This window comes from Sinocyclocheilus grahami, unplaced genomic scaffold (genome assembly GCF_001515645.1).
Source record: "Sinocyclocheilus grahami isolate Dianchi unplaced genomic scaffold, SAMN03320097.WGS_v1.1 scaffold1447.1, whole genome shotgun sequence".
NCBI lineage: Eukaryota > Metazoa > Chordata > Actinopteri > Cypriniformes > Cyprinidae > Sinocyclocheilus > Sinocyclocheilus grahami.
Window position 1 is genome coordinate 46,447 of NW_015506626.1, and position 16,115 is coordinate 62,561.

The following is a 16,115-nucleotide window of genomic DNA, read 5'->3' on the forward strand; positions in this document are numbered from 1 at the left end:
GATCCAGATGAGAGCAGAGGGAAGCAGCTCTCCTTTCATGAGCTTTGACATCAACACAGCCACTGATGAAGTCTCAGTCACATCACAAACTTTCTGAGCGTCTGAAAACATCAGTGTGATTCTGCTTTCATCCAGACCATCAAAGATGAACACAACTTTACACTCCTCATAAATCTGTGAGTCCAGATCTTGAAGTTCAGGATGAAAGTCCAGCAGAAGTCTGTGAAGACTGTACTGATGATCTCGGATCAAGTTCAGCTCTCGAAATGGAAGCACAAACATGAAATCTACATCCTGATTGGCTTTTCCCTCGGCCCAGTCCAGAATGAACTTCTGCACAGAGACGGTTTTTCCAATTCCAGCGATGCCTTTAGTAAGAACAGTCTTGATCTGGTCTTTCTCCTCACATCCTGCTTCAGCTGAGGCTTTAAAGATGTCATTGCAGTGGATTGGAGTGTCTTGTGAGTGTTGTGTTCTGGCTGTTTTCTCCATCTGTAAAACCTCGTGTTCTTCATTCACTCCTTCACTCTCTCACTCTATGATGTAGAGCTGTGTGTAGATCCTGTTCAGGAGGGTTTCATTTTTTTGCCGTTTGTTTCCCTCAAATAATCTTTCATATGTGTTCTTCATACTGGTTTTGTGCTGCTCTTTGACTCTCTGCAGGACTCCAGCCTCCAGTGTATGTTTCTGCAGGACTGCTTCTGTGTTGTCCTGCTTGATTTCAGTCTGACAGTGAGATGCAGAGGATGGCACACGGCCGGTCCACTCATGTATCTCCTCCCTACTGAAAATAAAAAGAAACGAACAGTAAACAAAAGTTACAATTACTTTTGGAGACTTTCAGAAATATTTGAAGAGAATTTGCAAAAACTGATAAACTCCACATTTAAAAATGAACTGACTGCCGTACGTTATTCTCCACATTCTGAACCCTCAACACATTTAGTCACAAAAGCTGGTATTGTCCAATTTCAAAGCATCACGAGTTCACGTTTTACAGCAGAAACTGACAAGTGCCCCGTTTGTGAGCAGAACCCGATAAGTCTGGTTTAGCGAATCAGCGCGCAGTATTCAGGTCAGGTGACAAGGCTTCTAGTCACTTCGAAAAGATGCGCTAGCTGAAAGGAGTTTGGTCTGTGGCCATATTTACACATATTAATCGGATACATGTATTTGCTTCTGCCTTGTGATCAGACATATCAGATATTAATGCGAGTATGCGAGTTGGATGTCAAATATTTTTTAAACATCTTGCAGTACAGATATCTCTATTACAAATGAAGCATCGCTAGCAGAGCAAACTTTAAGCAACGATGGCTTAGTTTTGAATGAAAGGGTATGTAAGCTATGTTTATTTTTTATTAGTTTGATTCATTTTAGAAATAAAACTCTGCTAATTACAGTTTTGTTTGTTCTTTATTAAAAAAATGGGGTGTGACTATTGTCTTTATTTTTTCCTCTGATAGTCAAGATAGTTAGATAGTTCTGCCAAAAATTGTGGACAGTTTTTAGACCATATAAAAATAAAAAGAAGAAAAACAGTCCTGTCAGTCGGGGTTCCGTATAGCCGATAGACCGTAATCCCGGGTTATACCGGGTTTTTACAGTTAATCCCATGTCCAGCAAATAAATACACACATGGTCGGGACAAGCCATATTAACACAAATATGACCATTTCTTTTTTGTGTGTTAGGCCTATAAGCAAGTAAAATCCCTGGAGATAGATATACCAATTATAAATGGCTAAAGACATAAACCATCCATTCCGTTACGAGAGCGCTCTCTCTCTCTCTCTCTCTCTAGCTATATTAGAATAATATAAAATCTAAATAAACAAAATGGATCGGCATTAATCTAATACCCCCAATTAAATTTAAGTAAACATGACGGATAGAATAAAAAAAACATTTAGGCTAACTCTGATAGAGTGATGTATCAGAATCAAAATTAGCTTTATTGCCAGGTATATTTTCACATAAGAGGAATTTGTTTTCATGACAGAAGTATATCTTAATAATTAGCTATTTACAGTGCAACGTCTGCATATCAGTCATGTTACAGTGCTTGTTGTATCCTTATAATAATGGATACAGCATTGATGTGCATCCTGGCGATAACATATGAATTGCAGGCTATTAAAAAAAAATAATAATAAATAAATAAAGCTGCTAAAACTGCCTTATTCAACATCAAGAAGATCAGGCCCTTTCTATCAAGTTCTTGTTCTGTCCAGGCTGGACTATTGCACTGCTCTCTTGGCAGGTCTCCCAGCTAGTTCTATCAAACCTCTACAATTAATCCAGAACGCAGCAGCAAGATTGTTTTTTAATGAGCCAAAAAGAATGCACAAAACTGCCCGGTCCTGCAGATTTACTTTATACAACATTAGGAAGATCAGGCCCTTTCTTTCAGAACATGCAACACAACTCCTTGTTCAAGCTCTTGTTCTGTCCAGGCTGGACTATTGCACTGCTCTCTTGGCAGGTCTCCCAGCTAGTTCTATCAAACCTCTACAATTAATCCAGAACGCAGCAGCAAGATTGTTTTTTAATGAGCCAAAAAGAATGCACGTCACACCTCTGTTTATCAGTTTGCACTGGCTACCAATAGCTGCTCGCATAAAATTCAAGGCATTAATGTTTGCCTACAAAACCACCACTGGCTCTGCACCCCTTCACCTTAATTCACTACTTCAGACTTATGTGCCTCTAGAAGCTTGCGTTCTGCAAGTGAATGTCGCTTTGTTGTTCATCTCAAAGAGGCACAAAATCACTTTCAATGACTTTTAAATTAAATGTTCCCTCCTGGTGGAATGACCTGCCCAACTCAATCCCAGCAGCTGAGTCCTTAACCATCTTCAAGAATCGGCTAAAAACACATCTCTTCCATCTTTATTTGACCCTCTAACTCTAGCACTCTCTATTCTAATTTTATTCTTTATATTAAAAAAAAAGACTTGCACTCTGCTCTATTCATTTACTAACTGCTTGTTTTCTTTAAGAAATACTAACACTAGCTTTTCTAATCTTTTTGTATTCTATATATTTGTTTTCTTTTTATTATTATACAATTAACAAAAGCAAAAAAGGCCTCTAACACTAGCTTGCGCTATTCTTTTTCTATTCTATGTTTTCTTTTTATTTACTATATCATTTAAAAAAACCTTGCTACATGTGCTGTAAGCTAACTGAGACTTGTTATAGCCCTTGCATATCATTGCTCTTTTGTTGATTTTGACTGCTTTTATTGTCCTCATTTGTAAGTCGCTTTTGATAAAAGCATCTGCTAAATGACTAAATGTAAATATATAAATACACACACATACAGTATATATGTTGAAAATATTTACATGTACAGTATATACATTTATATTATTATATTGTATATTACATATAAATATATTTAATAAATAAACAACATATTGTTCTTAAATATATATATATATATATATATGTATATATAAATATATATATGTTTGTGTTTGCATTTATATATACATAATAAATATACACAGTACACACTCATATATTATGTAAACAAAAACTTTTAATTTGGATTCGTTTAATCGCGATTAATCGTTTGACAGCACTAATATACAGTATACGTATATATATATATATATATATATATATATATACAGAGAGAGAGAGAGAGAGAGAGCTCAATGCGCTGCAAATAGAAAAAAGCACCTGCAAATTAAGAAAACAACTTTCACAACACAACCAAACAAAGAAACACGCTGCAAATAAAATTCTTTATTTGGTTGTGTTGTGACCATTTGCAGTGCATTTCTTTATTTGTTTGCGTTGTTAGCATTTCCGGCACCTGCTGTCAAACTGATGAAGATGTTTTTTTGATTTGCTGGTGGTTTTTCTATTTGCATGTGTTTTCTGAAGTTGCAGCGCATTGAGTTCTCTTGGCCACTGTACAGTTGAGCACCATCGTGGGGGCTGCAAAGGCGTGAATCGCTGTTCTTTCATCTGGAGAGTGTCTGATGGCTCATGAGCGTTTCAAACTGAGAGCAGGTTTAGGGAAAGTGTACACGGCAATGCAGCTATTTTGGCAATACAAAAGTAAAAACATATTGCAATAATAAAAAGACTGCATTGCTAATTTTACCTCAAATTGCACAGGGAATACACTCCAAAAACTATGGGTTAAAACAACTAAATTTGGGCTATTTTAACCCAAGGGCTGGGTAAGGACAGAACACATTATTTCGGCATCCGATTAATCTTTATCAACAACAACGATTCACTCATTGCTGAAATATACTCTGACAAGTTTTTATTTATTTATTTTTAATCTTGATCAACAACAACTAATGATCATGTAGTGAATTGGAGCGGCATGTGTCCGTTAGATAATTTTAAAACCTCAAAGAGTCTTCAATTTATAGGTTATAACTGCATCTGTCTCGGATGTAGAAGATTTAATTTAATGCAGATTCCAAACTCTAGTTAACCTATAAATGTGCAATATGTTTGGCCCATATTCAAGTGTTTTTGCTCATGCATGGCAGGGAGGGGCCCGCACAGCCACTTGCATTTTTTCCTGATAATGAAACAACTTAAAATCAGTTTGAAACTGATTTTTTTTATTTAAAAAAATTAAATTCGTTTTGTTTGAAACTGATTTCATGTATGTAAACTCAAAATAACAACAATACGTTGGGCTTTTTGTAAAATAATTAAAACAAACAGGATGGGCTTTCTGCTGTCTCCGTGAACTGGAGCCCAGGACTCAAAAAAAGAACCAAAACTCAGCGTGTGGCTGTCTCACATACAGTACAAGAAAAATATATGCATACAAAGCTTGACATGTATACATTTTAATAAACCAGTTCAAAACAAAATCAAATACTCCCTGATAATGTAATCTGTATCAAGGTTGTATTTTGTCCGGGCTACTGTGGAGATGAGAGTCAGCACTGTAAATTTAATCTCGCAGCCGACAAGAAAACATTAGTTTATTAATAAATAATTACAATGTCTCTTTTTCCTATACACTCATAATAATTGGGCTGCGTTTGCCTGTGCTTTGTGGCAAACTTTATGCGTGTGCTTGAGCACGGAATAAATTAAAGCTCATTATGGAGTAGTAGTTGATTTAATATAAATGTGCGATTAGTTGAATAATGGCTTAAACGAACGACTACTAGTTAACTAATACATCTTTAGTGGGGGCAGCCCTAATAAATACCCACTAGACGGCTATGTTAAAGTTTTTAAAGCATTTTATACGGGTTTGCATAATCTGATAAATTCCACTTTCAGAACCGCATAGATTTTTCCTCTGAAACACAAAAATGTTGTTGCTTCTGGTTTGTGCATTGTAAATTACAGAACATCTACAAAATATGTTGTCTCCCAAAAACTCTTGTCACGTCCGTAAAGCATGTCTATTTCCCTCATCTAAAATATAAAACAGGTTTATAGACTGATATTTTCTGATGTCTGGACTCTATTTTCAGGGGTTTAGAAAAATATAAAGAGATGGTTTAATATATTGGTAATAATTACATTTTATGAGGATTTATATGCCAGGTTTTGACTGCTAATATCTGTAACACTGGAATTGCCCATATTTTCAATTTTCAACTGAAAGTTTTAGTACCCCTTTATTAGTTTTTATATTACAAAATACTATTTCGTTATATAATGTCTTTGTTGAATAATGACAGAACTTGTGAGTTTAAACTTAAAGACATTTTATTAATTTGTCTAGTATTTATAGTTTCATTGTTTTGGCTAAATCGTGGCCACTTATTCTAATCACTACTATTTAGGATGGATAGTATGAACATTGAGACACAGGGCCAGGCTAGGCTACAGGCGGGTGAGTTTTTGTTTTAGGGTTGGAGCTAAACTCTGCAGGACATCGGCACTCCAGGACTGACGTTGCCTATCCCTGACCCACACGTTTCCAGTGTTATCCTCCTCTGTAGTAGCATTTCGCAATATGGCTTCAGTATGCAGATTGCACAAGTATGATGACAAGATGTAGCCCTGTCTTACACCTTTTCGCACTGAAAATCAATTTGTGTTTCCGTATTCTGTTCGAACCATAGTTTCTTGGCTGTCATTTTATTAGCTGAATGATGTTTCTGTATTCCCAATTGCAATAGAGTTGTCCATAGTTTTTCATGATTGACAGAGTCGAAGGCCTTGCTGTGGTTAATAAAGCAAAAGTAAATAAGTTTCTGATGGCTAGATACTGCTCCACAGATCTTTCGACTGTGAGAAATGGAGTTCTAGCTTGTCCTCACATCCAGGACAACAGAATGGTAAGGCAGTCCTGAAACCTATAACCCACTGAAATTAATTTAACCCTCTATGGTACCATGTTGCCTCCAGACAACACAACGTGTTTTTGTTTTTTAAAATAAAATGAGACACCCATTTAATTAATAAATGTTATCTCAGGGAAGGAGAAGTCAAATACTAATAAATGAAAATACAAAAAAAGTGATCACATGACCCACATTTTAGGTGTGGTCGACTTCATGCAGTGCTGCACAGACCGATTGGCGGCTGACTTGAAGTAGTGCATGCCAGGTAGAAATTTTGTCCGACTTGAGACGGCGCCGACGCCACGTGACTGTCACGTGTGGCATCAAAGTACTGCGATAGCGCTCCGAGAGCAGCCGACTGACTCAGCTTGTGCAGTTTCTTCAAAGCAGCTGCAGGAGCTCTGATGACGACACAAATCTGTGTTTTTAGAACAGTCAAATATTTTACTGTAGTCACAATGTTATATTGAGTCACGTTTATCAAAAAACACTGATAAAAGCATATAGGGTATACTCCCACTTTATTGGTATTTAAATAGTATATGTTTATGTTAAACTTTCTTGAACAGATAGCTCTGTATTAAGCAGTATAAAAAGTGTTTATGTTGCTCATGAAAACGTTTCTGAAATATCTGTGTATTTGACAGATATTGTATTTAATTCACTTCATCTGTGATAGCGTATGCAAACACAGCGAGAGCAGAAAGTGTCCGACTTGACGGCTCTGTTTTTAACTCTGCCCCTAGCCAAGCGGCTAACCTCATTCACCGCTTATGCACATGTGCACATGTCACATGACTCCATATTTCATGTGCATAAGTGCACTTTTCATCAATTTTCATACATATACAGCAATTGCCTACAAAAATCTGAGTCATGTAACGAATCAGCTCATGGGAAATATGAATAATCAATCATAACTAGTTATAATTAATTATGAATATTTTAGATCCGCTGTAGATATTTAGCTGACCTCTCAGGGTCAACTGTCTTGTCAATTCTAAGAACGTTAATTTCCTGGTTAAGGGAAATAACTTCCTTACTGTACAATTCTACAAAAGCTTGTAGCATAAATCTGCATGATTAAGTGACTCCAGTTTATGAGCAAACAATGAACCACGTCAAGTGTGATACAAGTAAGGTTTTATTATAGAACCATTTGCATATTCAGCAGATCTGCCCGAGGGAAACATCAGATTCTTCATTCAAACACACCTTTGTAAAAAGGTGCAAGTGAAACCTCACTGTATCAATTAATAAGGCTAAGTTTGATACTTGCATGTCTCATCTGTCTTAGTTCAAACACACCTTTGTAAAAAGGTGTAAGTGAACCTCACTTTATCAATTAATAAGGCTAAGTTTGATTCTTGCATGTCTCATCTGTCTGAAAGAGAGGTTTGATGTAATCTGAAGTTTCCAGTTGATCTTTGCTGAATTTTGGGTCAAAGAACCAATTTTGAGTCAGAGAATCTTGATTAATGGAAAGGTCGAGGCCGAAGCCTGGCACGTAACTTAGGATGTTCTGGAGCGTTGGAGCTCACATCTTATCGAAACCTAACAGAACCACCGACTCTGCGGGTCACATGAAGTACGGCCTTTAAAGTCTGCAAAGATTCACGCCTCTCGAGATGGGCTTGTCCAATGAGGAAGTCCGGGATCTGTTCTGAGATACTGGGGCGTTTTTATGGCCCTTTGTTTGAAAGCATGGTAATTTGATGAAAGAAGTTCTTGTTCTCTACAACCACTGCCATTGACTTTACAATGCTTTTTTTCTCCTTACAATTGAAGTCAATGGGAACCGAGATGGTTTAGCAACCAAAATTCTTCAAAAATATATTCTTTTGTCTACCACTGAAGAAAGTCAGTCTCACAGGTTTGGAATTTCATTTTTGGGTGGACTATCCCTTTAAGGACAGTGGCTACCATTAAAGATTTTAAAGCAACTACATTGCTAATGTTTCTAACTAACCCTGCTGTCTTTGCCCTCTTTCATGCGGAGCGCCCCCTCCAGGTGCAGCTGCCTGGTCGCTTCTGGTGAAGTGTCAATCATCGGTGCCGTCAGGTCAATTCGGTTGAACTCCTTTAGAGCCTGTAGACATACAGCAAGACTGAAGAGTTAAACAACACATAAATGAACTGCCTGCCACATAAATCATAGCCTGCTTAAACCAAATCCAAATTTTCTACAAATAATATACACCATGACCTGAAAGATCCTGTGTGTTCATTCAAAGAAAGGTTTTCCTATTAATTAATTAGCAAAGAAAAGTCCTTCCCTTGTGGATTTTCCTTATGGGCAAGGAAGCGATTTTCTTCTCCTAAATTCCAGGAGGCCGTAAATGTATCTGGTGTCAGGGTTGCCATGGTAACCAGGGGGGCCTGGTGGCAGACATCCTGGCTTCCAGTTTATTGGGTGAGGGGACTGTGACGATTTGTTAATCTAATGAATAATTGATTTGTTAAATCAAATGAAAAATGGTGTGTCTGATTGGTCCAGACGCTACAGTCACCTTCATCGGAAAGTAAAGAAGTTTGTTTTCAGTTTGCGCCGTCTTTCCTTAGTTAGTTGGTTGTCATGGTTATTCCTTTGATTTAGTCATTATGTTCAGGTGTGTGTGTGTCTCATTATCATGTGTATTTAATTTAGGTTCAGTTTCAGTCTAGTTGTCCCATGTCATCTATCTTGGATGTGTTGTAGATTGCTCTGTTCATGTTGGATGTATTAGCTATTACCTATTTGCCTTTGCCTTCATCTTCATGTGTGTTTTTACAAACACCCATGACATGGTGCAGGAGGTATAGTAAAAATGCACTGATTTAAAGGTATTTTAATGTTGTTGTTTTTATTGTTTGTTTGTAGTGGCATGTTTATTAGGATTAATCTACAATCTGTCTACAATATAATGTTATCCAATAATTGCATTCAGACTCGGAGGATGACTCATTTAAGATGATCCGATCAAACAAGTTATTTTTGAATAATCAACTCTGGGCTTGGAATATTTCTTTATTTGAATGACAAGTTTGATTTAACACTAAAGTAACAATATGATAATTTCTGGTCATTTGATTTTCTACTTAATTATGTAGTGATGGGAGAAAAAAATCTGAACTAAATTAAACTCATATGAGTTAGTCAGTGCAACTAAACTAAGATATGTCCAAATTACTTGATTCAACTAAATTATTTAGGCATGTTTGCATAAAAGCAAGCTAAACATTAATTAATTTAGAGTGAGTCCGTTTGTAATGTCTATGATATTGTGTGTTACTTCTTAGATTACAGGTTCCTGTACAACTACTGTCCAGGACCCGAGTGGAGTGTGATGTGTAGGGGATGCTGTGAATATGATGTCATCCACTGTAAATGTCCTCTTCAAGGGTCTTCGGTGGGTTATGCAGTGCCATGCTGTCGTAATGCTGTAAATGAATGCGATCCCTGCATCATCCATCCTGGTGAGCAGATAACACACAAACACATTTACAACTATTTCTCATTTTTCTCTTCTTGTGATAAACGTTTTATTGTTTGTCCATGGTTTAGTAATAGCTTCATTTGATCCTATATATTCAGTAATTCAACAGCTTGAAAACAATCAAACATCTGGCAGAAACATGAATGTCATACTGTATATGTTGTATATTGTAAATATTCCATTAGTCCAACATGTGTTATGATTTGTTGATTTTGACATTTGGAACTCTGGAACTTGTAAACAAAGAATACAATCAATGTATTCACTCCAATCAGATTTAATGGTTAAAGGGGGTCAAACACCTGCCCCATCATAGGCAGGACAAAGCACATGTTCTGTTAATGTTACTGCCCATCTCCCAAATGGCCCCCAATCCCTTGCTGTCCATAGACTCTTAAGTATGGCTGTAAACGTTAATATGTTAATGCACGTGATTAATTTAATCCTTAATGAGTTAAAAAAATTAACCCAATTAACACAAAATGACTGAAGCAGAATTTCAATTCTAACCCTTTAAGTCGATTTCGCTTCTCTGTTTGCAATAAGATCATTTTAAGCTTTTAAACTCCGAGAAAGTTTTCAGTCCAATGATCCAGTAAGTGAGTGCATTCAAATAATCAGGCCAAAACAGCGCTAATGTTAAGAAAAACAGCTTCATTACACCAGGGGCCTGTTGCATGAAGCTAGCTGAACAAACAACAAGAGTTGACAAAATCAAACAAATCCAACCTGGTTTAGATCAGGTTCAGCGGACTCACAAAGCTCGATATGAACATTCTCGGTGAACTCAGAGTTTGATCCAAAGTTTGTGATTAACTCTGTGGAGCGTGTGCACAAGAAAGTGTGATGTGTGCAGCAAACAGCCAATCACACAGAATAGACCGAAAGTAGATGCATTTAGGAATCTTTAAGATCACTTACAACAGAACAGCAATGCGTTTTATGGATGACCGTTTCGTGAACCTAGGAGAGGAGGTCATTCTGACTTTGCTATGACAATCTGGCGCTTCTGAATCAGCTACTGTTTTGTTATTAGTTTAAGTACTTGCTATTGACGGTTTAAATACAGAGTTTTGCGCATCGCGTGTGTGTGTGTGTGTGTGTGAGCGAGTGTGAGAGAGAGAGAGATAGAGAGCGCACGAGAGAGAGAGAGTGAGTGAGTGAGTGAGTGAGTGAGTGAGAGAGTGAGAGAGAGAGAGAGAGAGGGGGGGTCACATCACGAACACATACCAGCTTCATCACTGTGTCTGTCACTCGACTCTGTTCCCCTTTCGGGCTCTGTCTTTACATTTATTTTGAAAGATGAAGCTCGCGATTATGGTAAGGGGCGTCACATTTCCGACGAGTGCTTGCGGTGTTCGGCCAATCACAATACACTGGGTCAGCTGGCCAATCAGAGCTGACTGTGCTTGTCGGAAGGAGGGACTTTGTAGAAAACAAAGCGTTTGAGAGAGGCGGGGCATAGAGGACCTACAATATTGTACAGTATTTGAAACATTAAAGTTTTGTTTTTATAATGTTTTTTGTTTTCATAATGTTTTTTGAACATTAAAACATGTCAACATATTCTGTTACACCAAATACACAAAATAATGATCTTTAAAAAAGCATCATATGACCCCTTTAATGCCTCTTTCTAATTCTAGGCGTTTTCCTTTTTCCTCTTCAGGCTGCAGCATATTCGAGAACTGCAAGCGCTGTAACAATGGCACATGGGGCCCAAGGGATGATTTCTTTGTAAAAGGGAAGTACTGTGCAGAGTGTCGCCCAGGCTGGTCTGGTGGGGACTGTTTAAGTAAGTTCCTTACACTGCAGTTTTTGTGTATTCAAAGTAATGATATATTTAAGATACCTTGCTCTGGGAATGTCTTTCTCAAGTGAGTGACATCGGAATTAGTGCTCTGCATTTATCCCATCCAAAGTGCACACACACAGCAGTGAACACACACTGGGTGGGCAGCCCTTTTTTGCTGCGGCGCCCGGGGAGCTGTTGGGGGTTCAGTGCCTTGCTCAAGGGCACCTCAGTCATGGTATTGAAGGTGGAAGAGAGCGCTGTACATTCACTCCCCCCACCTACAATCCCTGCCGGTACGAGACTCAAACCCCGCAACCTCGGGTTACGAGTCCGACTCTCTAACCATTAGGCTACGACTTCCCCCACAAACTTCATTCTCTTGCAGTGTTTGTTTACTTTAATCATGATGCCATTTTGCTTTTTTCTATTAAAGATTAGCCAGCTTACCTGGATAAGCATCATTACTTTGAATAGGTTTACTCACATGCAATCTCACTGGCTGAGAAGGAAAAACACAATTATTCCTGTATCAATTTCATACAGTTATTCCTGTATCGGTCATGGGCCCTGTGTCTCACCAGGGATTCACTCCCCCCACCTACAATCCCTGCCGGTACGAGACTCAAACCCCGCAACCTTGGGTTACGAGTCCGACTCTCTAACCATTAGGCTACGACTTCCCCCACAAACTTCATTCTCTTGCAGTGTTTGTTTACTTTAATCATGATGCCACTTTGCTTTTTTCTATTAAAGATTAGCCAGCTTACCTGGATAAGCATCATTACTTTGAATAGTTTTACTCACATGCAATCTCACTGGCTGGGAAGTAAAAACACAATTATTCCTGTATCAATTTCATACAGTTATTCCTGTATCGGTCATGGGCCCTGTGTCTCACCAGGGGCCCGTTTTCATATGTCGCTTAATACATCTGAGATGATATGAAAGATTCCAGATCTTCTAATCATGATAACTGATCTCCGGGTAATTTTGTTCTTCAAATAAATTTGCGGATTTGATTAAAATATCTGGATTAAGTTGTCTGAGATTACTGCACCTTCTTGTGTTTCCCGAATAGGGCAGATGCATCGATACTTGAAAGTGCAGCGATTGGCTGGTGGCAAGACAGCAACTTAATGACATCATATAATTAAAAAAGACACCTGATGAAAAACTTGACCAATTTCTAGGCTTTTATAAGGAAACAGCCAAGTGAACAGAAATACATAAATGTTATAATAGATAAATTAAATGTGCACTGTTTTCAATTTAGGGATATTTTTTTACATGATTCCCACTTATTTATATTCAAAATTTCTAGTATTTGTACATGCTTTACATTGTTATTTTAATGTTGTAATTAACAACTCATCATGCAATTTTATCTTTGAAGCAGATATGTAACATGACCACATTAATTAAAGGGAAAGTTCACCCCAAAATGAAAATTATGTCATTGATTACTCACCCTCATGTCGTTCTAAACACGTAGGACCTCCGTTCATCTTCGGAACACAAATTAAGATATTTTTGATGCATTCTGAGAGCTCTCTGACCCTCCCATAGACAGCAATGTAATTACCACAATCAAGGTCCAGAAACGTAGCAAGGAGATTTGTAAAATAATCCATGTGACATCAGGGGTTCGACCGTAATTTTACGAAGCTATGAGAATACTTTTTGTACACAAATAATGTATTTGTGTACAAAAAGTAATCTCATAAATAGAGCTTCGTAAAATTGCGGTTGAACCCCTGATGTCACATGGATTATTTTACTGATCTCCTGTTACATTTCAGGACCTTGATCGTGGTAATTACATTAGGGTAAATTACAGCAGGGTACTCTTGTAATGAAGTACAATTTGTACATGGCTGGGACAGATTTTAAGTATTAATTCTGCTTAAAAACATGCAATCTAATCCTGTTTACATGAAATAAACCTGTTCCCGAGCAGGTTTAAGCATACGAACCTGTTGCTATGACAGCAAGTTCAGGATGAGTTTCGAAGAACCAAACAATCCAAGATCAGGCCAAATCGTCAACAATCAAATCTAGCTAACTGAGTTAGCGACATACGAAGAATGGGCCCCTGGTTGCCCGTTGATGGCAACATTGCTCAAAAAGTTGCCCCGTGTATCATCAAGCCTAAGAGTTTTCCTTCAATAAACACCTCATTTGATGCTTATTAATAGTAAGAAAGTCGTTTCTAGTAGTTGTTGTTCTACTTATGTACAGGTATTGGGTAGCGTTAACAGATCTACAGATGATGTGGTCATGCATTAATGTGCTTTATAAGTACTAATAAACAGCCAATATGCTAGTAATATGCATGTCAAACAACTAGTTAATAGTGAATAGTGTTCCCTAATCTAAAGTGTTAACATTGTTCCACATGAAGCAGCTTAAAGACTATTTCATACTGCACCGACAGAAGCTGTGCAACACCGATTAGCACGGTGTTGTTCCATAAGGCCATATGGAACGCTAATAGTGCCATAATTAATTCATATGATGCTTTCACTAACCATTTCAAAGAAGTCTTACTACAGGAGTGCTATCTGTGTCCGACCAGTTACTGCGGCTGCACCAAGGCACTTCTTCCATTAGCGACTACACACTGCTATTCAGAATGCTGACGACGACTAGTGGGTGGAATGAGGCAGCTCTACTTAGCGCATACCAGCAAGGATTGAATCCCCGTGTACAAGCTCAAATGGCTATTTATGATGATTCCGTTGGACTGGAAAGTTTCATGCAAAAAGTCAACCGAATTTCCCAGCATCTGGCCGCATGCCACGCCACCGAAGCCACCCACCAGTCTGTCACGCCCGGCATGGGTTCCCCAGTACCAGAGCCGATGCAAGTAGACACCTCCCGGCTCACCCCTTCTGAACGTGCTCACTGCCCCGCGGCAGGTCTGTGGCTTTACTGCGCTGCGGCGGATCATTACATCAGGACCTGCCCAGTCAGACCCCCACGTCCTGCGGTGAGTACCCTCCGACTAGACCCTGTCATTTCCATGCTATCAATGCTATTGGTACAACTACTTACCACAGACCTTTCTGTTTCAGTCCCTGACCTCGTCGACTCGGGCTCCTCAGGCAATTTCATATCCAAGGACCTATTGAATCGTCTCCATCTGCCCCGGAAACGTCATGCCCAGGAGTTCCGAGTCGAGACCATCCAGGGAAAACCGCTAGGACGTGGGTGGGTGAAATATCGAGCACCAACACTGAAGCTCAAGATTGGCACTCTACATGAGGAGGAAATCTCTTTTTTGGTACTGGAGGGACTCACCGTGGGTATCATCCTGGGACGCCCCTGGCTAGTTCTCCATTCTCCAGAGATCAGATGGGACACGTGTGAGGTGACTCGCTGGAGCGAGCACTGTCACCGCAACTGCCTCACGTCATTACCTACTCCACTCCCAGGATCACACTCAGTTCAAGTTGCATCCACCCTCGTCGAAAGCACCGAACCTTGGGAAAAGGTCACGGTCCCATCTGATTAATTGGCTTTCCAGGATGTTTTCAGTAAGCAGGCAGCCACCAAGTTACCACCTCATTGGCCATGGGACTGCGCCATCGACTTGCTGGAGTAAAACTCGCCAAGGGTAGAGTATACCCATTGTCCATCCCGGAGCGCAAGGCGATGGAGGAATACATCAAAGAGGCTCTTAACCAAGGATTCATCCGACCTTCAAATTCTCCAGCTGCTTCTAGTTTCTTCTTTGTGGGCAAGAAGGACGGGGGCTTGCGGCCTTGTATCGATTATCGAACTCTGAACTCCCATACAGTGAAACTGCCTTATCCAATTCCCCTGGTCCCGTCCGGCCTCGAGGAACTCCGTGGGGCCTCATATTCTCCAAGCTGGACCTGCGAAGCGTGTACAACCTCGTTCGAATCCGGGAGGGCGACGAGTGGAAGACGGCATTCATCACACCATCTGGCCACTATGAGTACCTTGTAATGCCATATGGGCTAGCTAATGCCCCGTCAGTCTTCCAGGGATTAATTTAACGAGGTGTTCCGGGAGTTCCTCCACCGGCGTTGGGGCTGTGCTGTCCCAACATTACGGTGAGCCTCCTCACCGCCAGCCTTGCGCATACTATTCTAAGAAACTGACCCCAGCGGAGCAGAATTACAACATCGGAAACCGGGAGTTGTTGGCTATCAAACTCGCCCTGGAAGAGTGGCGGCACTGGCTGGAGGGAGAAAATAATCTATTTACTGCAATTACCAACCACAAGAATCTTCGATACCTCAAAGAAGCGACGAAACTTAACCCTCGCCAAGCCCGCTGGACATTGTTCTTCACCAGGTTTCAGTTCACAATCACCTATCGTCCCGGGATTGTAACAATAAAGCCGACGCCCTCTCATGCATGCACTCTCCAGACACACCTTCCGATCCTGAGCCCATTCTCTCTCCAGCCCTGATTGTAAGCCCCATTTAATGGAACATCGACGATGACATTCGAGCTGCCACTCTTACCGAACCTGCTCCACCGGTAGGCCCAGAAGGGAAAACGTATGTGCCCACTTCCCAA

At 39.6% G+C, this 16,115-nt stretch overlaps 1 protein-coding gene across 1 annotated transcript in view; it reads left to right on the forward strand.

Annotated features, from left to right (window-relative positions):
* pamr1b (peptidase domain containing associated with muscle regeneration 1b) overlaps positions 1-16,115 on the forward strand; it is a 98,268-nt gene that overhangs the window by 14,960 nt on the left and 67,193 nt on the right. Inside the window, exons 2-3 of the mRNA XM_016256588.1 lie at positions 9,573-9,749; positions 11,439-11,564. Of these exons, the coding sequence (XP_016112074.1) occupies positions 9,573-9,749; positions 11,439-11,564 (303 nt within the window). The remainder of the gene's footprint in view (positions 1-9,572; positions 9,750-11,438; positions 11,565-16,115) is intronic.